The 24,338-nt window shown below is 31.7% G+C and overlaps 1 protein-coding gene across 4 annotated transcripts in view; it reads left to right on the forward strand.

Moving 5' to 3' along the window:
- Positions 1–24,338, forward strand: part of LOC145728806 (calcitonin gene-related peptide type 1 receptor-like) — a 50,266-nt gene that overhangs the window by 15,264 nt on the left and 10,664 nt on the right. For all 4 annotated transcript variants that reach the window (XM_081979329.1, XM_081979326.1, XM_081979330.1 and 1 more), the window contains exons 3-7: positions 2,824–2,934; positions 6,686–6,792; positions 6,892–6,983; positions 11,552–11,678; positions 21,035–21,261. In XM_081979329.1, the coding sequence (XP_081835455.1) occupies positions 2,824–2,934; positions 6,686–6,792; positions 6,892–6,983; positions 11,552–11,678; positions 21,035–21,261 (664 nt within the window). The remainder of the gene's footprint in view (positions 1–2,823; positions 2,935–6,685; positions 6,793–6,891; positions 6,984–11,551; positions 11,679–21,034; positions 21,262–24,338) is intronic.

The following is a 24,338-nucleotide window of genomic DNA, read 5'->3' on the forward strand; positions in this document are numbered from 1 at the left end:
TGGACGTTTTATGTCGTTAAAGTTCTATTAAGTTTTTATAATAATTTAAATCATTAAAGTTTTTTGACCAAAAAAAACATGTTGCAACTCTATACAAGGTTTCAATCAAGTCATTTAATTTTTGAACTCACCTCTATACAAATTGTTTTTCATGACTTTTATTTGGTAAACTTTTATTAGATTTTAAAGGCAAGTTCTCAGTGTTCTCACCTCATCTATAGACAAAAATAACTGTTATCAACTTGGCACTGATTTTGAACAAGAAGAGCCTCTTTTGGTCAGTTCAATCCTTCTGGTTTTTATGTCAGTATTCAAGTATTTACCTTGCAAATATTATTTCAGTAAAATTTATAATTCAATACTAAAATTGCACTTTATACAGCACAAAATAATTGATATTAAACTTAATTGTAGGTTAACTAAAGCATAAACAGCACAATTAGATATACTTCGTAGAATCCAACTGTGAACTTTCTTTAATGACTTCCATGAAAGAACAGAACTGGCTTTGAAGTTAAGAGATTTCTGTAGTGAAATCATTATGCTGAAGTCTCGTTTCTTTACTGAAAACCCCTCAGAGAAAATACGATTCTAGTAATTAGACGTGCAAAAGTTATAAATGATTAAATACGAAGTTGAGAAGGCTTTCTTGTTTAATGGAGGTGATAATATAATTTGTAGTAAAAACGAAATAACACAATGTACCGGCTATACACACTTCAATATTGAATAAACACTCCCTTATTATTGGGAAAGCATTTCTAAATCAAATCTGGATTGGAACTGTCAAACTGCAAAATTAACACAGATAAACATGGATCTGCAATAAGGAAGCTGTCGGAAATTTAATGTCTTGGCCTCACTTAAATAACCTACAATGGACAAGCAACATGTATAATAGCAATAGCAAGTAACTTCCAACAATATTAATGACTTAACTTTCAGTCACTTTATCATTCATATCGTCCAATAAACTTTCTACTAAATGATTACTTGGTAAAGTTTGTAGTTTTAGAGTTTCTGTTTGGGTTTTCTAGACAAAGTTGAAAAGTTAAGTGACTATCATTGAATTTGAATTGCAGCTTTCAGCTTTATGGCATTAAGGTACTTTAAGTGCATCACGTGAATGTATTGCATTTTTTAGCTTTAAAGAAGATATGACTCGTCTTTTACGATAGTAATTTCTTTTTACAACCTTAGCCACTAGAGACATGTAAGGTTAGACGATGATTATATTAGCTATGCCACCACAGTGCCTTTAGAATTTTAGACCGTTTTTTTTAGCCTTTGGGCTATAAATCCTCACATGTAGAACAATAAATTTTTTTCGGAGTTTTAATGTATGCTATACATAAAGTGCGACCCTAAAAAGAGCGTAAAACAAACAGCATGTCCCAGTATAATTTTTCATGTTTCAAGGCTTTAAACAAACATAAACAAGTCGACACAACAATAAATCATTATTTATATGCCTTCTCGTTGAGTGACAAAGATATATCAAACTTTCCCCTAAATTCCAGCTAACGATCGTAAAAACTCTACGCTTTAGCAACACTTTGTGTAGAACAGCTTATTAATGTCCTGTTGGATACTTGTCCATGTGTTTTATTTTCGGTTAAAACTTGGTTTTAAAACTTTTTCAACTCTAGCTACTTAAGCCCTACTAAAGTTTCTTTGAGTGTTTAAGAATAACAAATTAACTTTTGTTTGATGGCCACTCGGGAATTACACTCTACAGTAGTGAATAAACACAATACTGAACAAGAAAATCCTTTGCTATTTTTGTAAATGCTAACCTTTAAAGCTCATTGCATTCAATAAACTTTAATTCAACTTCGGAAACTAGTTTTATCGGAGTTTGTTTGAGACACCTTATTTATCCGGCTGCAAACCGATCAATTGTGATTTGAGCTGGAAAATTAAGGCTACAGTCAATTACGGAGAAATTGTTTGACTGTCATTTAGGCTTAAGATGTTTAATGTTTGATTTAGCTAATAGATCCCAAATTAATTGCTAACAAAAGTAATAAAGTCGAAATGACGTCACACATACACTATAATCAGTATTCTTTCAATTAAATCTCACTCGCTTTGAATCAAAAGATTTCACTTGACTCAAATAAAATTCATGAGTTTAGTGTTTTTTTGTGAATGAACTGTTTTTATGTAAAATATAACATTAGTTTTTAATTAAATTTGTATGATTAAAAACCTTAAAAATCTCCTTGTTTTTAATGAATGAAATTTTACTTTGTATTTTGAATAAGCAGAGTGAAACTATCTAGTGATTTTTAACTAATGGTTTTATTGAAGTATTAATTAGAATTTGCCTATGCAAATTGGATTACTCTATAGACCTCATTTATTACCCTAGCATTTAAACAGACTAGAAGTGGGTGTTTGGATTGCAAAACAATTTAATCAATAAATTAGTCTTGTATTAACCTAAACTAGAATATTCCAAAATGTCTCTTCTTTTAATTAAATTTTGAACATAAAATATTTGCAACCCACACACTTACGACATGGGTTACATGAATTATTCAAGCTTTTTTCTGTGAATATATTCGGACACGTTTTGCCAACAATGGTGGTCGAGATATTTTAGGGACAAGCAGAAATAAGATGGCAGGGAATTTATTTTAATGCTAAAACAACAAAAACTAACGAAGGGATAGGTCTAAGTTTGTTGGCACATTCCTATTCTTTCCACTCAGACCCTACTCAATTTTTTACTTTTTCAAACAGCTCCTATTATAAACCCAATGTCAAGAAATCTTTATTGATTGATTGAAGTAATTTTCTTTAATGACATTTTTTCAGGACTATACTGCCCCACATGGTTCGATGGTTGGTCCTGTTGGCCGGAAACTCCAGCAGGAAAAACCGTTAATCAATCCTGCCCTTATTTTGTAGAAGGTTTTGAAACAAGCAGTAAGTATTTTTAACCATTTCTAAACTTATAACATCCACAAAAATAATTGGTACAACATGGCACTGAATCAATTTATAAAAAGTATTGGTAAAACATAAAAATCCACTTTATGGTATAACTTATTACTCTGTCCTTCACTGTAATAGAATTGCATTATTAAGAAGGTAATAAAATGAATGTCGTGCACTAATAAATTATGAAAACTCCAGTATAACTCTAAAAGGATAAGTTGAAGGTTCTGTAATAACTATGTCACATTGTAATATATTTGAGCTGAATTCACTCAAGTCAAGTAGAAGTTTATTAAGCATTTTTATGGTAATAAAAGCTTGGGAGCTTTGATCGGTCAGCATCGTTATCCCAGGATTTAATAAAGTAAGACTTATTACGGAACATGAAAAGTTTAATATTAGGATTATACGAGCACAAGTGAACACTTTGTTTCGGTTATAAATATACTAAGATGTCGTTAGAAAATATATTGTTTAATAAAGAAGTCATAGAATATTAATCCTAACCACCATTTTGAATTTTGACTTAACCAAGCTAGGAGATATTCAATTACTCTCTACCTTTATATTCAAGATTGCGACAAAAACTTTCAGGTTTCATTAAACCGTTAATTATTTTAATTTTTCTTTTAGCGCCAAACGGAGGTCATCTACACAAGAGCTAAGAATAAGATTAAGAAGAAAAAATTCAACTTTTGCTTGAATTTCCTTTTACTTCGGGACATTGAATTAACAAGTTTCTATCCGCTTAGTTTGGGATAATTTATTGCTTCCGCTTTTTCGAAGTGTATCGATCGTTAGAACGTACATTTCAAGCTAATCAATTTAATACACACGTACATATACAATAAAAAATAAAATATAAAAGCAGCAAAAATATCAAATTTTATAACTCCTCAAGGTATTAAAAGCGAAATAGCTTCGTTTGCTGGAAATCATAGATGCTCAGCAATATAAAGTGAATGCTCTTTTCATAGCCGTATCTTTCATATCTCTTTTGTTCATAGTTCTATAAATATATCTACTACGCAAAAGCTTGTACTACTAGCATTTTTATATTAAAAATGAAAAGATATACGTTATATACAATGTAATACAACTATGAAGGATAAAAAGAAAAAGTTTCAGAGGAGTTACAAACTTAATTAGATAATTGTTGGGTAAAACGTCTTTAAAATTGTGCAGGTATACGTACAAATTTTAAATAATTATTAATTAATACGTTTTATCAATTTAAATAATTATTGTACAATAAAGCTCCAAAGCTGACTTCAAAATAGAATACTTTAAAACAGTCACGTTACTTTGATAATAACTACTTTGGAAATGTGAATTGCCCCTAGAAAAAAATTCTATAAAACCAAAACAATCTCTTACATTACCTCAATAACAGTTTTCTCTTAAAGATAACTTGAAGAAAGATTGGAAACTTCCAATCATTGCAGAACATGTAAAGTTATTCCGGGAAACGTGTTAGCAATGTTACTGTTAAAAAGTTCAACGTTGCTACTCCATGTTTAGAGATGTTTTTCCAAGATTTGTCTTTTTTCTACGTGCAATATGGAAAAGCAATTTTGTCTAGAGCATGTTTAAACTTTCATGTTTACAAGCCGGAAAAACTTTTCCGAATACTTAAGCTTGCGAATTTGAAAAGTAGAAACCTGGAATAAACATGTACGTTTCTGTTTTACTTTGATCCCTGATGGTTCCAAACATATAAATCATTCACGTAAGAATTTTGTGTATTTTAATTAATTTAATTTATATGTCTTACTTAGTATGTTCATTTTATTGGAGCTATGAAATAGTATATTAACTGGATATGCTATAAAAGTTATATTTAAAACAACTCCTTTTAATATTCTGTTTAACTCTGCAGGTGTATTCCACCGCTTAATTAAATATAACGGCAATGCAAGAAATTACCTGCCGTGAGAGGAAAATCCGCTTTAAGGCTACATTGGTAAAGAAAAATAACCCACCAAAAGTTGAAAGTTTTATCTTGAATTTAATATAAGCACGCTGAAAATTGTTAGACGGAGTTTCTCGGTTTTCCTCTAAAAGTTGCATCTCTTAAGTAGATTCGATTAATTGCATTATTCACCATTCTGCTTCTTCGCTCCTCTTCGCCTTAACAATATTCTAAAGAGTACGCAAAACTGATGCAGATTTAACGTGAAATATCATCACAAAGCTCATCTGATTAAATGAGCTAAACATTTCCTTTAGAGATTTTCACGAGAATTATGTTCTAATTTTTTACAAGTCGCTGAAGGCACTTAACACACTAAAGTAAATAAATGCACTTTTTCACATCCACACCTTTGAAAAATCGTTTTTCCGCTTTTTCTCGTACCATCTGAAAGTCGTTAAAAGTTTGCCTGTTCCGGATTCCGGACGGTAATTAGTTTGAAAGACATTGCTTTCTAATAGCTTGAATTTAATCTATCAAATTCAGTTTTAGTTTATATGATCTTTTGACAAAATTTAGGTCACATCTCTGATTGATGGAATTCAAACTCATTGTGTTTCACTGTTGACCCCAGGCACTTGCAATAATTGATTATATGATCGAAACTGAAGTAAAACCTTATGCATGCAGATTAGTCCAATCCATATCAGCCATGTGCCGTCACAGGCATGTGTGCAATTTACATATCTACAAGTTTAAAGCTGTTTAAATCGTTTGTATGCAGCATGGACCGGAAAAGTAATCTCCTAGAGACATTTTCAGTCCTATCAATCTTCTTTTAGCCTAAAGAATTATTGCTCTTCGTGTACTAACCTGTCGCAAAATGTAAAAGGATTTAAAATAATTACGTTGTACGACTAAAAATGTGGTTACAAGTTGTAGTTATTTGCGAGCAATGTGTGATTAGCAGAACCAGGTTTAATTTAAATCCTTTTTTCGAAGGGCCCTAAAACGTAATTGATCAGGAACGCATGTAATTAATGTTAGTCACGGAATTACGCTGTTTTCTATTTTTGTACTACTTTCACATACTTCAAGGCTGGGAGTTGTTAACATAGAATCTGATTGTAGTTAACCTTTTATAAAAGAATATCTGAAAATCGTTTATGAATAATTTTATTAACTATTAAGTTATGTAGTGCGTGTTTGTGGTGATTTAAATTAACTGCCTGTAGTTTTTATGATGTGATTGTACGAGTATAATTTATTAGGAAATATGTATAACAAATTTATGTTACATTTTTCAAATAGCAAGCTCAATTCAATACGTAACATTATTCAGAATTTTTCACAGTGTCACATTCTGTATAGCTTTCACTCGATAACTCCCTGTTTCAAAAATTTAGAGACAGGTCAAAAATATATTTCTCCAAAACATCATAGAAATATACCTATATATTTTTTTATTTTGATACTCGGGAAAATAGTACTTTCAACATCTTCTTCTTTATCAAGTTTTCTATCATTATCATAGAGATTGAAAGATCCTTTTTATTAACTTTTTAACCTTAACCTGTGTTTACGAATAAAATGAAATTTGATTTGAGTAAAGTGATTTATAGAGAACAGGAACCTCGTAAATCACTCTGAATATTTGCTAATGATATTTTATAGGGATATGCTGCTGCAGTTTACACAACCACAGTCGTCAATATTCAGGACAATAGGAAATTTCCATTTACTTAGTTAATTTTAACTTAAGATGCACTTTTCAACCTTGTTGAAATAACAAAAACAGTAGACCTTTAACCTTTTGTATTTTGACAGACATCGTCTTCTACAAGTGCGATGACGACGGCACGTGGTACTTTCATGAAGAGTATAACAAGACCTGGGTAAACTACACCACGTGTGTTAACACAGCTGATTTATCGGTAAGCATTTGTCAGGCAATATTTTTATAGAACCTTGCTAGCCTATTATTTTACGAAGAAAAATCAGAGCCCATTTACAAACTACTTTGTCTCTTTCAGTTTAGAACGATAGTTGTCGGCATCCATTCTGTCGGATATATCATATCTCTTGTGGCTTTGCTGGTTTCTTTGGCTCTCCTTTTCTACTTTAAGTAAGTATCTTTAAATTTATCTTTAGTATCTTTAGTTTAAAAAGTTTTTTAGTGTCACTTTTACACGTTGTAGAAATCCATACAATAAAGGGTTTAATAAGCGTTTTCTCGTTCTTCCAAAGAACAAGTCTAGTTAAAATGTACATACGCCGATTTTTTTTTCTAAAATATACATTAATTTTTATTAGCATCATTCAATTTACTCCAAGCAAAGACGGAATAAATGAAGCGTCTTCTTTGCCCGGCTTTATTTCAATTTTCTAAATAAACCCTCTTGTTTTTACAAGCAGAATGTAGCAGAGCATGAATTCTAAATCACCTTTTATAAATAATTGTTATCGTTATTTTGGACCTTTTTTGCGCAACGTATATTTTTTGCGTTGACATTTTTATGTTCGTACAACAGGTCTTTTGTAAACTTTTAGCATAAATTTCTTGTAATCGATACAAAACAAAAAAATTGCATTTATTTATTGCGCCTCTCTACCAACAAACGAGTTAGACAATATTTGAATAAACCAAGATGAATTTCCCGAAATAAAAGCGCATTCTCTCAACTGAAAAACTTGAGCAAACAATAAAAATTCAATTTTCGAAGCAATTCTTTTATAATGTTTTCATATTGGAGAACCGAATAACTGCAAACCGTAATTCTTTTTCCAATTCTTCAGACCTCATTCATAATTGATATTGGCCTGATCAGATTAAAACTTTGAAAAGGAGAATCTTTTTTCAGGTCTGGTTTTACGATGAAATATGGAATCGAGATAAATCTCCCTTATTAAATTTTGTAAAATTTGAATATAAAGCTCATATTTTAAAACCTCTGCGGTTGTTTTAGTATGGAGGTTTAGATTGAACTTTATTAACACCTCTGCTCCTTTTTAATATTGTTCAGACATTTTTTCAACCGTAAATCATTTTAGAAACTCCGCGCTCAAGTTTAAATTCTTTGTGTAATTTAGTTTTGCCATGTAATTCAATATGCAGTTAACATCAACTCTTAGAAGGTAATGCAGCAAATTATTCTTAAAGCAAAGCCCACGTTCCAAGACGCGGTGGAATTTCCATGGAATTTCAAATTAAACTGAATAAACTGATTTTACCTCTGAAATTATGATTTCCCTTTTGTATTTTTTAAAACCGACCAACCGAATCCATTATCAGTTTTCAAATCGATCTTCTCAATTAAATCCCTAACCTAATTAAAATTTATCTGCAATGTCGAAATGCAGAACAGACCAAACGGTTCGTTAAGCAAAACGAATATTGTGTGTTTGTTTTGTTTGGGATTATCCTCGATTTCCGATAGCCAGAACCAGCTCAAATAAATTACGACCGGTTAAATTTGATATCAGCAAATTACGTTCTCCATGCCAAAGTTGGTGTTAGCAAAAAAAAACAGGAATAATTTGGAGATGATCAGACAAAAGAGGTGAAGACAAGATTACTTAATGTTTAACCTGGAATTGGTTTTAGAAGTAGGTCTTTGTGTCTCAGTTTTAATTAACTTTTCGGGACCTCTCCTCTTCCGGAGCTGCTTTATGTTACTCTTATTTCCATCCTGATGGCATGTTTTCTCCCCAAAATAATTACGGACTTTATAATTTCTTGCCAAAGATTATTTTGTCCTTTTCGAATTCCCCGATTTGTTTAAATGGAATTTGTTTTTGATGTTAGTCATTTTAAAAGATTTTTTTGTTTGAAGAGTTTCTACTGGTTTGAACATTGCACTTGAAATTTAATAAACATTTTGACAGAAATGGATGAGAGCCCCGTATTTTTCTATGACAATGACGGTTTTATCCCTGCGAAACTGACCGGAATGGAAGCTGGGGATCATAAATCTCCTCGCTGAAAAGCCACTCTGGGCCAAAGTTTGTTATTCATAACTCCATTTTGTGCGATCCCACAAAAAGATCCACAATTCAGTGTGCTGGAGAAAAAAATTAGATGGTCGCGATGTGGGTTGCCTGATTGCAAAAATTCATTAATCACACTTTGATCGGTGAGCATCGTCTTTACGTTCCCAACAAGCATCAGCATGCAAATCTTTAACATGAAAAATTATTCTGTGTATTTTTGACTTCATCAGCAAAAATATTTGACTTCACCAATACATACTTTTATTTCATATGAAATGGGCTATAAACCAATGTGCAACTACAAATATGTTAATTGTGTTATGCTTGTTGATGTCCATAAATAGACAAGCTGATTTTTTATAGTTTGGGAAAAAAATAATTATTATTAACGTTCATGTTGAACAGTCTATTTCTAATATAAAAAGCTTTTCAAATTAAGGGCTTACGCCAAAGAACTAAACTCCATATACAATAATAGGGGGCTTTTACCCTCACATGACCTTAAGCTTAGTAGGGTGTTAAGCTAGTACATTTAGTTTCATACTACATATATCATAATTAATGTAAACTGTTATTGAGCTAGGTCATTTGACTTAAAACAAAATAATTTAATTCAAAAACTTCCTTTATTATGGAATAAATAAATTGTAAAAACAACTTGAAAATTATCTCTCAAAACCCGAAAATCTCTTCTCTAATTTGGTAGAGCTCTACTACTATTTATCTCTATTTTTCTTTTACTGAATAGTGATGTTGTTTATTCCTGTCTATTTATACCACATTCTGTGTTCATCACCCAATCTCAAATAGGGAAATTAATTAATTCTACAACATAATTGAAATGTGGTGTTAATTGTTATTTTGTAAGTATTATTAGGTCGCCCAATTGTGGTTTTCTAATAATGTTAATATTGAAATATGCGCCTCATTTCATTCATAGATTGTGTCAATATTTTGGATTTGTAAACAAATAATAGTTTACAATTATTAGCTCATTGAGTGGAAAATGTGCCTCGAGTAATAATAATTATAAGTTTTATTATGAGAAAAAGTTTATTTTATACTGCAAGCTAATAAAAAATGTGTCTTTTTTGTAGGTTTTTACTTTCAAACTTTCAATTCAGTAAACATTTTTCACCACTACAACACTACAATATGTGTATTTTAACGTGGGAAGTCTTCCTTATGTTTAAGACTTTGTTGGATATTTGAAACTAACATGAAAGCGTAACCCCACCCTATCTGTATTCGCACCTCGGTTAAGTAAACATCCTGGTTAGGGAATTCTAGTTGTAGACCACCAACCAACGAAACTTTTTGTGGAAAATTCTGCACCATAAACATTTCTATTTCATTAAAAATTGAGTAAAACAACAGAGTACGGGCAAATCGAGTTTGTTTTTAAAAACAGTTCTCTCTTTCTGCTCGGAAAGTTTAAAAATACGATTACGGCCACGTTTAACTCTGCAGATGCAGATGATGAGATTATCCTGAGAAACACTTTCTGAAATGAAAGAAACTCCGGATCATTAAGTCTTGAAAATATTACAATTATTAAACCATTCCCCAAAGAGGAAAGTGGGAGCGTAAAAATTAAATTTCTAGGATTCCACGAGTTTCAGCTGAAAACGGTAAATATTTAATCACCGTTCTAACCGATAACCTTTAAAAATGCAAAACAGAAGCAAACAACCAGCCAGTTAGGAAGTTAACGGAAATTACAATTTACATGAACAAGGCTATTAATATGCATTTTCAGTAAAACTATTTTCTCATTTCCCGGACGCTATTCTGTTGACGTAATTCGGTCATTTGCTTGGTACTTTCATTTTTACATTTTGTATGGATATTTGATAGATACGCGAATGAGCTAATGTTTGCCTTCTTTATTCCAATATAGTGTGACAATATTTACTGCTGAACAAAAATAGCACAGCCGAAAATATGCTTGTCAGATAATGCTTGTTAAATTGATGTGTATACATGCAAGAGAAACTTTGTAATTGAGTTTAGTTTTTAAAAGGGGCAAAATATTGCATAAACATAAAACAATAAAATGTATTAGTTTTAACAATAAGAGTTATTTTTAATTGGATGTAAATATTTAAAAGAGCGATCTATATCTTTTGTGATATTTTTAAGAGAACATTACATGACAACCTTCATATCACCATCAACGATTTTTTCCCCACGTATCTATTATGAAATCCACGTAGTTAGATTTTAGAATACAAAAGCTTCTCTGAATCTCTTATCTTCACTTAAAGCTTATTTTACAGTTTAGGTTTCTTAAATACGTTTTCTTGACTATAATACAATATTTTCTGCTGTTTAAGATTTTCTTTATTACAGGAGAGTTAATTTTAAAAAGCTCTCCTTCCATAATTTGTGTTGTAGTTTTGTAGTCTTACTTAAGATAAGAATCTATTTTTTTCTATTAGTTTCTAATTTTGGGAGATCACTTTTTAACTGAAATTTAGTTTTGGAGAAATAATAAATATGAAAATTTATGTGGTAAAGTTGGAACACATAACCATCACATCATAATGGATTGTAGAAGCGATAAACGCCTTAAATTGAGCTAAGGAATTGAGAAAAACGCGGTGCACATCCAATATACCGTAAATTGACGATATTCGACGACGAATCAAAGAAGAAATCCCCAAACCATAAATTTTTATTTCCGGTTTCTATTTGTTTCAGATCGCTGAGATGCGCTCGGATACTGATCCACATGAATCTGTTTGCCTCGTTCGCCATCAACAATTTTTTATGGTTGTGTTGGTATTATGTGCTACTTGACGGGACTGAAATACTCTTTGAAAATGAGGTGAGTTACCCAGAATTAATTAAATTAATATAGCATTCTAATAATCCTAAAAATTTGCCAATAATGTACTCGCAAAATTGTTAATTTGGCTCGTCAAAGTGGGGTTTTGCAAATGGAATAATAATTAGAGGTGCCCCTCTTTTGACGTTTCCAATTAGGGTCCAGATGGACGTTTATTTCCAGGTATTAGAGCGAAAATTTAGCTTCAACCTGTTGTTGTAACTGGAAATCCAAAGAGCCTTAATTATAAATAAATTAACTCACTGCTATAATGTTACACGCAGATTATAAAACTAAACTGAAAATAGTCAAACCCATTCAGTAGTTTTTAAACATCACAAAGGTATGGAGCAACTCAGACTAACGTATTTATTTCATTTTCGTACTTATGATAAGCAGGGCCAAACATTTTAACCTTAATGGAAAGCTGCTCCGATAAATGGAAATATGATTTTCATTCAGTAGATAAAACTGGGTCACAGTGCTTTTAACTTCCATTCATATTATTTCACTTCTGAAGAATATTCAGTCAACGCACCCAATGCATGCATAGATATCTAAGATGCAAACTATCTTAAGTACTTGAAAAGTTGTTTGAAGAAGGCTCATATTTATTTAAACGAGAAAAATGACCAACAAGAGAGACTTTTAGTATGTTTGACTTTCACTTTGTTGAATACAGCTATTCATCTTGGAAAGTTTTGTTAACGTATAACTTTTTTTAAATTATTTTTTCTTTATTCAATTATACGCCAGGTATAAAACTAAAAAATTTTTCAGAGTGTTGCATAAGTAATTAGGAGAAATATAAATAAACATTCTAAAATAAGTGGCACGTGTTGTTTTAACAAACTTTTGTTCTGTAGAGGTTTCTAACTTTTTAGTGACAAACACGTGTAAACTAGCAGTAAAAAAGAGGTTATTTTCCTGTTTATAAAATGTTGGTTTAAACTTCTGCTCTAACCCAGTGTAGTAGTTGAACAGTAGGGTACTAAAAGTTTTAAACTGATACCAAGCAAATTATATTTTAATTTAATGCTTGGTTTTGTCATTTAAAGAATGAAACTTTATAAAATTAGAGTACAATAACCACATTTAGTCTTTCAGTACTTGGCCAGCAATCCCTCTGGGCACCGAGCAAAGCTGCGGTAATAGAAAAGAGAAACAGGGAAGTAGCTAGAACAAACAAAATTACTCGCTATGATCTCCCCTAGGAAACCAAAACAGTTATTACACGGCATCTCCCTGTTAAGGATGCAATTTCTCATCAGATTCGGTCTTTGCCTTTTCACTTGCGTAATTTGTTTTAAAGTTAATTAACTGCTCAAAGCAGTTGTGTGACAGACACATCACAAAGGGGTTTATACTTAATAGTTGATACCTGGAACATTAAAGTGACAGTAACATTCCTTTGCTAATTAACAAATTGTACAATACAAATTAGTCAATGAGAATGTGTCTGATTTGAAGTCAAACATTTTTGTTTTGCCTTATTGCTGCAATGTCATTTCCAGAATGTTTGAAATTACTCATTGCTTGTGCCAATTCGAAAGTTGTGTCGTTAATTAAGGATTGTTTACGACTGACGTATCCGACATGTGTATAGGTTTTTTGTTTTAATTAGGGGCTTTCTGGACGATAAAAACGCGGCAACATGTTTACCCATTTCCATTCATCAACTTATCGCGTTTCAAATTAAAATTATACTTTCCACTTTATGTTTGAGAATTCGTTACCCATATCACTCAGAAATAAATTTTCTGCTGGGGTTTAACAACTTTAGAAATGAAGATTAACATACATGGTTGTTTAATTCTTCTAAGACCACTTGGTAATTTTTTGTAGGTCAGGCTAAATTAGTTTGTTCTTGATAATAAGTTGTACTGGTTCCAAAAGAAATGGCTGCAGTAATTCTTTAAAACCACTCTAAAAACTCCATTTATTTACTGAGAAGTACAATAACTCACAAAAACCCTAAAATTGACTTTTGCGGTTGTCTGAAACTTAGCGAGTTACCTATTGTGTAAAGTTTAGCAATTTTGGTTGTAAAGTCGTTTTTGTAATATTTCAAGGTTGGCAGGTTTTTGATGAAGTACTTTCTATTTAGAGATTTTTTAAAATTATTTAATTAAATTCCTAAACGTTTGCTGTTTTTATTTCGGTTTTTATTAACGGCCACGACAAAACAAATTAGACTTTTATTCTAGTTTCTTGAACTCGTGCACGTGGATAGGTTTAATAAACCTCATGAGTGTCATAAATAACCCTTAATAAGTTTGTCGTGTATCCAAATTACCCCGAAATTATATCCGACTTCAGAGAACGTAGACATATCAATATTCATACAATCCTCTCATTAGTTCCCTTATCTCAATTTCATTACCCTTAAGTTTAATTTGAAGCCAAAGGGGTTGATATCAGGATAATAAGATTGATCATTATGTTAGTCTAAAGCACTTCAGTAAATTTCCACTCATACTAAAATTAGAAATGTCCAGCAATAAACGTATAACGTTTTCATTTACATTTAAATTAACATTTGAAAAGGAAACCAACGTCATCCCGCGTTCAAATAGAGTTAGGTGTCAAACAAACTAATTGAACTTACAAAGCGATTAAATCCTGTTAGATTCGAAAATGAACGCAGTCATTTACTAACCCGTCCGAAAATAATGATTGCTCTGTTCAAGGGCTCGTTTAATATGCATGAAGTTGCTCTATTATTACGCATTGCGGATTAGAGCTTTATAAATACCTACCCTGTCAATTCAGTCAGGTTTCTGGTTGGATGGCCATTTTTTTACCAATTTGTTGGTTAAAATGCTTTTAAAAACTTTATTACCAAATAGTCGCACAATGTTGTTTAACAGTGAATGTTGTCATATTTTTGTTGAATAAAGCTTTTTTAATTGCAGATTAAAACTTAATTAAGTGAGGTGCTTATGTCTACAAAAGATTCTAGGAGAATGTCTATTGGACCAGTACTTGTTAAAGTAAACTGGTATAAAACTTTAGTTGTGTCTTACAGTCAATTCTGTAGCATTTATTACTGCATCACGAACAACAGAATAGTTGTCACTTTTTCACAATTAAAAATATTTCGCTTTACGCTACAACAGTCCAGAATGGTCACATTCAGTAAATGACTTGAAAAAAGTAATATTTGTATCATAAGGTTTCTCCTAACACGAGATACTGTAATAACTTCCTGGAACGTAATTTGATAACAATTTGTAAGCGCATGCACAGACTTTGTTACCTTTTGATCTCTGTTTATTAAGTCCTTGAGTAATAACAGGGCAACGCTAATAAACCATTCCTTTTCTCTTTTTGATTTGACTTCGCAGAAAATAAAGAGCCTAATAGATATTAAAACTTTTTTTTTGTTTGTCAATGACAAATCTAGAGAAGATTGAAATGTAAGTGCAAAGACGGTGGAAGAGTATTTTTATGCTGAACGAATGTGAATATTTCAGTGATGATGAGCTTAATCTGATAGAGTATTCTAGTTAATAATTATTTATAAACGGTACTGAAAATAATTTTGACAAGAAAGTCTTTACTACTATATTTTCATGGCAATTTTATCTCTAGAACTTATACCGTCAAAGATTTCTTTAAAATTGATTAATGTGTTCACATTTTCTATTTTGTTAATTTTATCAAGAGATAAATTCAACTCACTGCCACACCTACAGAAGACCCGACATAGATTAATGATAATATTCCTAATAACTGGATATACATTTACCTGAAGGTGGATTAATGTTTGTAGGTTACCTATCTTGTTAGATTCAGTAAACATTTTAGAATGTCATAATGATAAAGTTTTGCATGCTTTTTAAAATATGTTATATATATATAATCTATTCAATATTTCCTAATGCCAGTACTGCCTTGTATAAATCTAAATTCTTGAAGAAAAATGATTAGGTTGGCTCTACATAATGATACTCCAATTTGGCTTGAAGCCATTCGCTTTCACAATACGGTCAATCCTAAAGTTTCCTTATGTCCCGACCGAAGCCTATTTGAATATAAAGCAGCGAATTTCCAAAACAGATCACCGGGGATTAAACTCCAATAACGCATAATAAATCTCTAGCCCGGTAAATCGAGGCATTCAGAGATCATTCTGTGAGGTGTAATGACCAGTTTATTATGCCGAGCACCCAAAGGTCTTTAGGGTGGTTTAACGATCACCGGTAATAATGCGGCCCTTGGAGGTTTCAATTATATTTGTTAGAGTAGCAATTAATTTCTGTTTTGCATAATGACGTCAAAATGATCTTTCACAATGTGGATAATTAAGGTAGCCTAACGGTGAGATTTTCTTTTTATAAAAATTATGAAATTAATTAGACTTTTTGACATTGGGTTAAATTTGAGACTAGTTATTATTAGCTTTTACAATGCATCAAATTTAATATGTAAAATTATACTGATCAGAATTTATGATGTTATCACCAGACCGTGTTAATAAATATTAAAATTTATTTTGTCATTAATAACTTTGATGATGAAAGTATATTATGCAGCGATAGTAAAAGCTCTTATTATTTGATGTTTTTATTGTATAGTTTAATCTACGCATAGAGCAAGCCATTATAATTGAAGGTTACGTCATCGTGTGCACCGCTATATTAAAACTTGTCTTTGTCTTTTTTATTAGATGTGGATCTTATAAATAACTATCCATAACATCTTCTGTTCAAATATTATCATACAGTTTTAGAAATTATTTATGCAACTGACAAACCTAATTTATGACGTCAAAAGTTACGCTCGAAAAAAATTAAAAACTTTCGTAACCGCTATATTTGCAGTAATTTGGATTTTACAGAGATAAACACATGTAGTTTTAATACCTATTATTGTTGTTTAAAATATCTCATACCCTATAACTTTAATGTTTTAATTCTTGTTACAAAGTACACAGTTTACTGCCAATTATCGAAAACCACCCTAAGTTGCCAATTTCCTTTTAAGAGCGAATACTTTTTTGCCCCCTTCAGCTGTCTTCGATCTAATTTCAATTGCCTATAATGAGTTTTCCTTGCCGGAAATCAAATAATTTATCAGCCACAGTATAACGGAAAACACAGTGAGTAAATGAAAACAGTATTTTATTCGTTTTGGAAATTGCGGTAGAACATTTCTACTTGATATACTTTTTTTATTGAAGTTGGTACGGATCCTAAAACAAATTTACTTTTTACTTTCAGGAATAGGCGTAACAAGTTTTAGGTCTCAGAGAATGAGATGTAGAGATGAGAATACTGAAGCAAATGATGAGAATGAGAATACTGAAGCAAACGTTATAATGTCATTTTATTTTGATATTTAGAAGAAGGTTTGAATTTTTCAAACTAATTCCACTAGACCGACTACGTGAATAATAGAAAAATCATTCTAGAACTAAGACATTTCTTTATTGAACTGCAAGTCAAAAAAAAACTTTTGCTACCGTTAAAATAGTCCAAGTGGAGCTTTAAGGCGAAGATTAATCCGATTTTTAAATTGCTATCTGTAGCCAATTATCGATTTCTACTCCCTAGTTTTTGCTCTGAGGATTACTTAAGTTAAATTCAAAGTTTCTGAACAAAATTTCAATCCCAAAATCAAATCATTTGTTAACTATTCAAAACTGGCATACTTATGTAAATGAGAACTAACCTAGCAATATCTGCACTGTACATATATTAGTATATATACCCAGGAGAATAAACAGATTGAACCTGGAAAAAAATAAAAAAGCAGTGATGTGCTTCTTACATCGTCTGGATGACAAAGAACATAAAAAGTGTTTCTAAAACTGTGAGAACCAATTTTTCTTACGAGGCACCGTAAATTTATATCTGTACCACAAACCAGATACTGGTATTGAGCTAACTTTATGGCCGCATAAAACAAGTAGCGGGAAACAAACTAAATATTTCAAAGGTGAAATACGAGGTGGGCTTGAATTTGCATTCATTTATTTCCACAGAGCTTCACCTCATTTCCTAGCAAAATGCGTCTGGTCGAACCTACAACCATATTAAATGAACATGGTTTTATAATTCCGGGGAACTGAGAATTACTGTGACTTGTTTCCCATCGATTTTAATTTGAACACCGCAAAATTTACTCGAGAGTATATATTGTCAATGTGTACATGAACTTTGTGCTAGTTGTGTTGGTGGCAGAAAGTTTCAATTAATCCGATTTACTATCTCGAATAACTTAGATGTGGGAGAGAAGTTTTAATTCGGTCAGATATTCAAAATCTGTGGTAGTTGTGGTAAATCCTGAGGATTAATTAAAGTCACATTCACGTTTCTTGGATTAATTGTAGTCTGAAATATTCAAGTTGGATTACTACAATATTTAGAGCTTTAGAAATGTAATGCAGGACTCGCTTCTGTATATTCCCGATTCTCTTATATTTAACGACTTAAATCAAATATTTAGCTAAACCAAAAGCTAACAAGAGTGAAAGCGCTTTTATAACAGCACCAGTTATTAGTCACGAACGTAAATTCCCATTAAATCGATTAAAATAACAGCACTCTCGCAAACGACTGTACAAATTTAAAAACTCAAAAATTCCTACTGCAATATGCATCCATTACTACACACATCTATGCTGCGCTTTCTAAATGTAGAGTGCACGATTAACATGCAAATTATTATAGAGGGTTTTTTAGTGTCCTGCTCTATCAAAAATTTATCTTTAATGAGGAGTTTGTCACCAGTCAAATCCCTGTCATGATTACATCGCACTTTGTTACGCCTTTGAAATATAAATAGAATCACGTATTGCCTCGTTTGGTAATAAATCTAAAGGTTAGCAGGAGCAAAAGTTTCCAATAGGGAAGGTGTTACAAATCACGTTGTGTGAGTTTCGGCCATTTAGGCTATTTCTTTAATAGAAGATTACCTTTGATAGTCAATGGCTATGTTAAAAGAGATAAAAACTTTGTTGGGAAGCAAAAAAGTTAATAAAATCCCCATAATTTTATTTTTTCAATTATGAGACGTTTGAACGTTTTGATTAAACTATTATTTTAACAAACTTATGTTTTTTGCGAATAAGGAACCGTACTTCGCACAGTCCCTGATCCTATTAACGGATTCCCTAAGGTCCAATTTACGTTATAACTTTTTCCTAGTTCTCTCAATCTCTTTCCAATTTAATTCCAATTGCTCATCGAATTTACTTTTCTTTAAATCAAATATTTTATTAGCTTTACTTATTCTGGCTTAAAAGTTTCTAGTAACTGGCAGTGAAATGTAAACATTTTATTCATTCTACCATTGTTAGGTTACAAAAGTAAGTAAAGCACTACAGAAAACTGTATTATTTGGAAAACTATACAGAAAACTTTCATATCTAAGCAAACTGGTTACCTTAAAAGCAAATTGAACGTTTTAAATAACGAGGTTTATGTACAAATTGGTTCAAACTGCCAAGCTAATTCCATCATTACATAAAACAATAATGTGATATGCATGTCTACTTTTTGACTCTTTTCGTTCTAAATGCATACCACCTCTGTTAATGCCATCATTAACATGCAAACCGGTTCGTGAGTGTTTTTATAATAGCACGTTGTGTCAAACACATTATAGAATTTTAGATGTTTTTGTTGTCATTATCCATAGTTTATAAACCGAATTAACGTCACTCTTTTAAGGGTACAGTGTCATTTAAATTAATGCAAATTGCGGAAAATATAGCATGTTGCAGCTAAAGAGAAATGGTTCGTTCCTTTAACAATGCCAATTAAAACATTTTCTTCCATAGCAGATAATTCAAGTCTAGACAAAGTACAAAAACAAACAATTTGATTGGAAAAAGTGGATGCCCAGAGGATAAATTTCTTATAGCTTTAAAAAGCTTTTGCAAACACGATTAAGATTGGGGACGGGATCGATATGTTACAAAACTGCTGAAAAGAATCGCCTTCCTAATTTATTATGTCGCAAAGCCGGATGGTATTTGCAACAAGAAAAAAATAGAATAAAGTGATTTATTCTCATCGTCTCTATGGCTAATAATTTCAATGATAAAGATAGATTGCTGGGAAAATTAATTGAATAGGATTTTTATGAAAAAAACGTGTTTTGATAACTGGATCATTGTGCCAAAGTCCTTCGAGCGTTCACTTTTGTTCTATTTTTACTGCATTTAAAACAAAATCTAATAAAAGTGGTAAATACAACAAGCAAATATTTTGTGCCACCCGGTTTATACTGAAACAAAAACTTTTAATTTGCTTAAGCTATTAGAGCAAATATCATAGCCTTACCAAAAAGTTTCTAATGGTCCTTTTCCAGCACTTGAAACTTTTACAACAACTTTCTATTATTTGGAAAGTTTGGTGTCTAAAATGGGTTTAAATCTCGCTGGCATTCTTTCCACTTTATGGCTTTACTTAGCAGTCGATTTTGACGTTTAATTAGATAAAAAAAAAGGTATAGGAAATTCGTGTTTTTGCAAGAAAAATCAACTCACACACACTACGAAGAAACTTCCATGAATAAGGATAAATTGGATCATCAACTGTCCTATTGTTGTCTCAAATATAATCAGAATATCTATACCAAGCAAGGAGTCTAATATACACATGTACGAGCTTAACCTTAAACCCATAAGAAATGTAAAAGATCATGACTTTTATGCTTTTGCGGATCACTTTTCTGTTTTACCATGCGAAAAGGAAGGGCTACCAAAGGGGCCGTTTAGCATGTTTTGACTGAAGTCTTTTTTCACTTTGGTAAGGCATTTTATGAAATATTATTTTTATGTGACTCGGACGCAAAAAACAAATAATGTTTCCATAAGGATCCGCCTGGAAAAGTCAGACGAGCATATTTTGTTTAATGTACTTCTAGAGGAGGAAAAAAGACGGAACCATCAATATCCCGTTCTCAATATAGAAATGCAATAACCGAAAAAGTTGATTGAATTTAAACCCTACAAAGGCAAGTTTTGATAGAAAATATTTTCTCTTTAATCTATACGCATGTGATGGAAAGGCAAAAATGTCAAGGGACGTCTGATTGATGTCATCGGATCGGATGAAAAAAAAAACAGTTATGTGTAGGGGAACTAAATATGTCTTCGATTAGTTTGATGGGAAATTTGAAAATTTTAATTGAGAATTGACGTAACGGAAACAGGTTTCAAATAGGCTTCTGTAAAGCTCGTAGATTGAGTCAATTATGCTTTTTTTGTTAATCAGTGATGATGATCTAGGTAAGGTAAGGTATTATAGTGGTAAAAAGTTGTTAACTTACTTAACTAACGAATCTTCGAAATCGATTTTCATGTTCTTAATAAAACAGTTTTCTTTTAACTTGATTTACAGTATTGGTGCATAGGACTGCACACTTTAGTCTACACGTTCCTTTTATCAAACTACTCGTGGATGCTCTGTGAGGGTCTCTATCTTCACACTGTCCTCGTGTGGACATTTATGTCACAAAGCAGCATCTTACTGTGGATGAACATTATTGGTTGGGGCATACCTGTACTGATAACCATCATATACGTTCCTGTTAGAGCTTTATTAGGAGATGAAGAAGCTCTAGGCATGTAAGTAATAGTTTGAAGACGATTATATGATATTGATATTTTAAGTCATTTTTAGTCTTTATTGGTTTGCTTTCATTAAATTTTATATCAAATAATTTGAGTATACACTACAGAATAACTTTAAGATGGATTATTAAACTTCTGGTGCCTGTTGATTCCGAAAGCTTCTTAACCTGGTTATGCCCTATCCTTGTCTCTTATCTTAAATTATTTGGTTATAAACGTGCTGCAGTGATGAATAAGTTCTAATTTTTCAGAGATGAGGTAAAGAAAAGAGATTAATCGACTCGAAAGAAAATTCCTGTTTAGTATGGTTGCACAGTCATGATTTACGAATCTCCTTTAATAGAGGCATAAATAAATAAGTAAATCCGACTACGTAATCAATTTGTTAGGAACACGGTTCAAAATTAGCCATCATTATACTTGCAGAGAAAAATCTTTTGAGCTCTTTATTTATTCGTTCATCTAAGATTTTATAGCGGGGCGTTCTTTTCAGGAAAAAAGTGTTGGGCTCAGGTGTTCTCTGTTGTGCGTAGGAAGTGAAACAAATTAGTTTGCAGCAAGTGCAAAAAATTTAATTAACAGACGAAAAGGAGCTTTTCTAGTCAGCCTGTAGAACAACAGTGAAATCTTTATGGGTAAAGTTTCAATTAAAGGTAGCGTACGTGCTTTTCCTTAAAATAAGTCAATTTGTCGTTTCAAGGAATTTCAATTAAAATCGTTATCAATAATTCATCAAGATCGTCTCAAGCCAACCTGGACCTTGCCATTAAAGTACAATGGCGCAATCATATGGAATTCCTCAAACCTTATTGGACTTTAACAAGCCAGCGTTTTAAATTATATTGATAGCTTTTATAGAGTTTCCATTCTATCAGGAAGAGTGGTTTTGTGAAAGATTCATACTCACTAGCTCAATTTATACCGTAACTTTTACACTCCATTCTTAAAAATGTCAGTCACTGACAGCATCTTATTAGGTATTGGAGAAAGCTTCTATAAGTTATCGGAAAATTATTATTTGTTGCCTGCGTAGGAGAAAATTAGATTTAGCACTTGATAAAGGATCCAAAAAAAATTACCTTTTTCACCTGTCGGCATTTCACCAAGGTCATTTTCAGAGTATAATCTGGATTTTTGCTGATCTGATAACCACTGTCTTTGTAAAACTGAAAACGTGTCCATTATTTTCTTAAATTCAGTGATAACATCTATTAAACCGAAATAATAAAAAAAGCATCTCTTTAAACTGTTTAGTCCAACCGAAAACATTAAACACTGTGATGTAGTGAAGCACAAAATGGGGTTTTAAGGATATCGGACCGAACCAATTCGTTTGGAAGTTTCCATAAAATGTTGAGTAAACGGTTTCGTTGCATTTTCCGACATATTAACTTCGCTTATATCGGTAAAATTACCGGTTTAAAAATCTATTTGACCATTTAAATGCTGCCATTTGTTTCCGCATTGATAACAAACTTTTATTGCGAAACGTTGGAAACAATTACAAAAACGCGAAAAGTTTTATAGGCATCTGCCGGTATACCCACCAGATGTCGATCATAATTATTGTTTTCGGATTTTATGGAAATTCGTTTGAATTGTGCCACTGTAATGGCTATTGGACAGCATTTTCAATGTGCATGCATGTGTTGCTTTGATCCTACGAATTAACGTGTCCATGTGATGTTTCAATAAGATATTAATAAAGTGGCTTTCCAACACGCACTGCAATAAAAATTAGTTTCATTTGTAGATTAAATATATTATTCAATGAGCGTTTTCTAGCCAAATTTCCATTTTTCAGCGTTTGCTAAAAATAGAAAGGTCGAACGTGTCTCACCTACAAATGGCTTCATAAACTTGTTCTATGTGATAATAAAACTAAGTATTGTTATTTTGAAAATTGCAGGATTAAAAAAAAATCAGTTAGGACACGTGGCACTTAATACTTAGTATACTTTTAACCTGGATTTTCTCAATCTCTGTAAATGGGACCCTGGATAGCAATTTAAAGCTTGAAGTAAAATCTTTAAAGTTCACTTTTGTCCGTTTGGCTCTGTAATTATTAAAAAGTAAGAAAGGACATTTTCGCAATCCAAGAAGACAGAGTTATTTTAGTAATTCTAGAAGAAAATAGTTAGTAAATTTCCAAACAACTATTTTTGTTAATAAAATATATTTTTAAAAAGTAAAAAATTCTATCCACCTTAAAAAGTAAGAGTAAAAAAATGTGGTCAAATAATTGAGCTGGCTAATGACCAAGCAATTATGAGGAAAGACTGATGTATGCATTTTAAAAGCCAAACATATTTTTAGAAAGAATTATATTTTTTGAACGTCAGAAAAGAAGAATGTGTCGAAATAATTGGTCATATAATTTTCTCACTGCGAACAGTAAGCTGCTTTTTTTGAATAATCACAAACTACCCACTATACTGAGATTTAAGAAAATGTTGAGCATAATGGATTAGAATGCTGGTTTACAAAAATCTGACAGCTTGGTGGCTTTTCAACCATCTTTGAGCTTTTCCTAGCTAATACTCTGTTTTAATGGAGTCTTACTCCTTAGTGCCTGGTTTCTGTTGCATTATCTGAATTTTGGTCTCTAACTCATAATTAGTGCTAAAAATACAGGAAGTATTAGAAAATTAAATAATGCTTATGGTGTAAGATAATTGTATAAAATTAGATAGCGTTTATAATCCTTGAATCATGTTTATAACAATTAGCTCTCTTGATGGCTGATGATTCAATTTTGTTTTACATAAAACAAATAAAGCTCTTAAATGTATCTTCTAACAACCCTTCAGATGTTCTTCTGCTTTTTGATTTGATTTTTGTTGTTTCTCTTTTTTTCTAAGATTATCTTAATACGACATCCCTAAACCCTAAACTCCTACATATTTCAGGCATCATTTCAGACGCCGGGATCTACAGACCTAAAACCGTCACTTCGCCAGTTATTTATTACTAGGATTTTTGGTGACGTGCTTAATATCTCTTAAAGCGCTTACAAGCTTTATTTTGATAGTGTGAGTCTCTGTGTACTTATAACACATTCAATTACAAAG

The sequence above is a fragment of the Ips typographus genome, linkage group LG4 (assembly GCF_016097725.1).
Source record: "Ips typographus isolate SLU linkage group LG4, UJ_Ityp_2.0, whole genome shotgun sequence".
In the NCBI taxonomy this organism is placed as follows: Eukaryota; Metazoa; Arthropoda; class Insecta; order Coleoptera; family Curculionidae; genus Ips; species Ips typographus.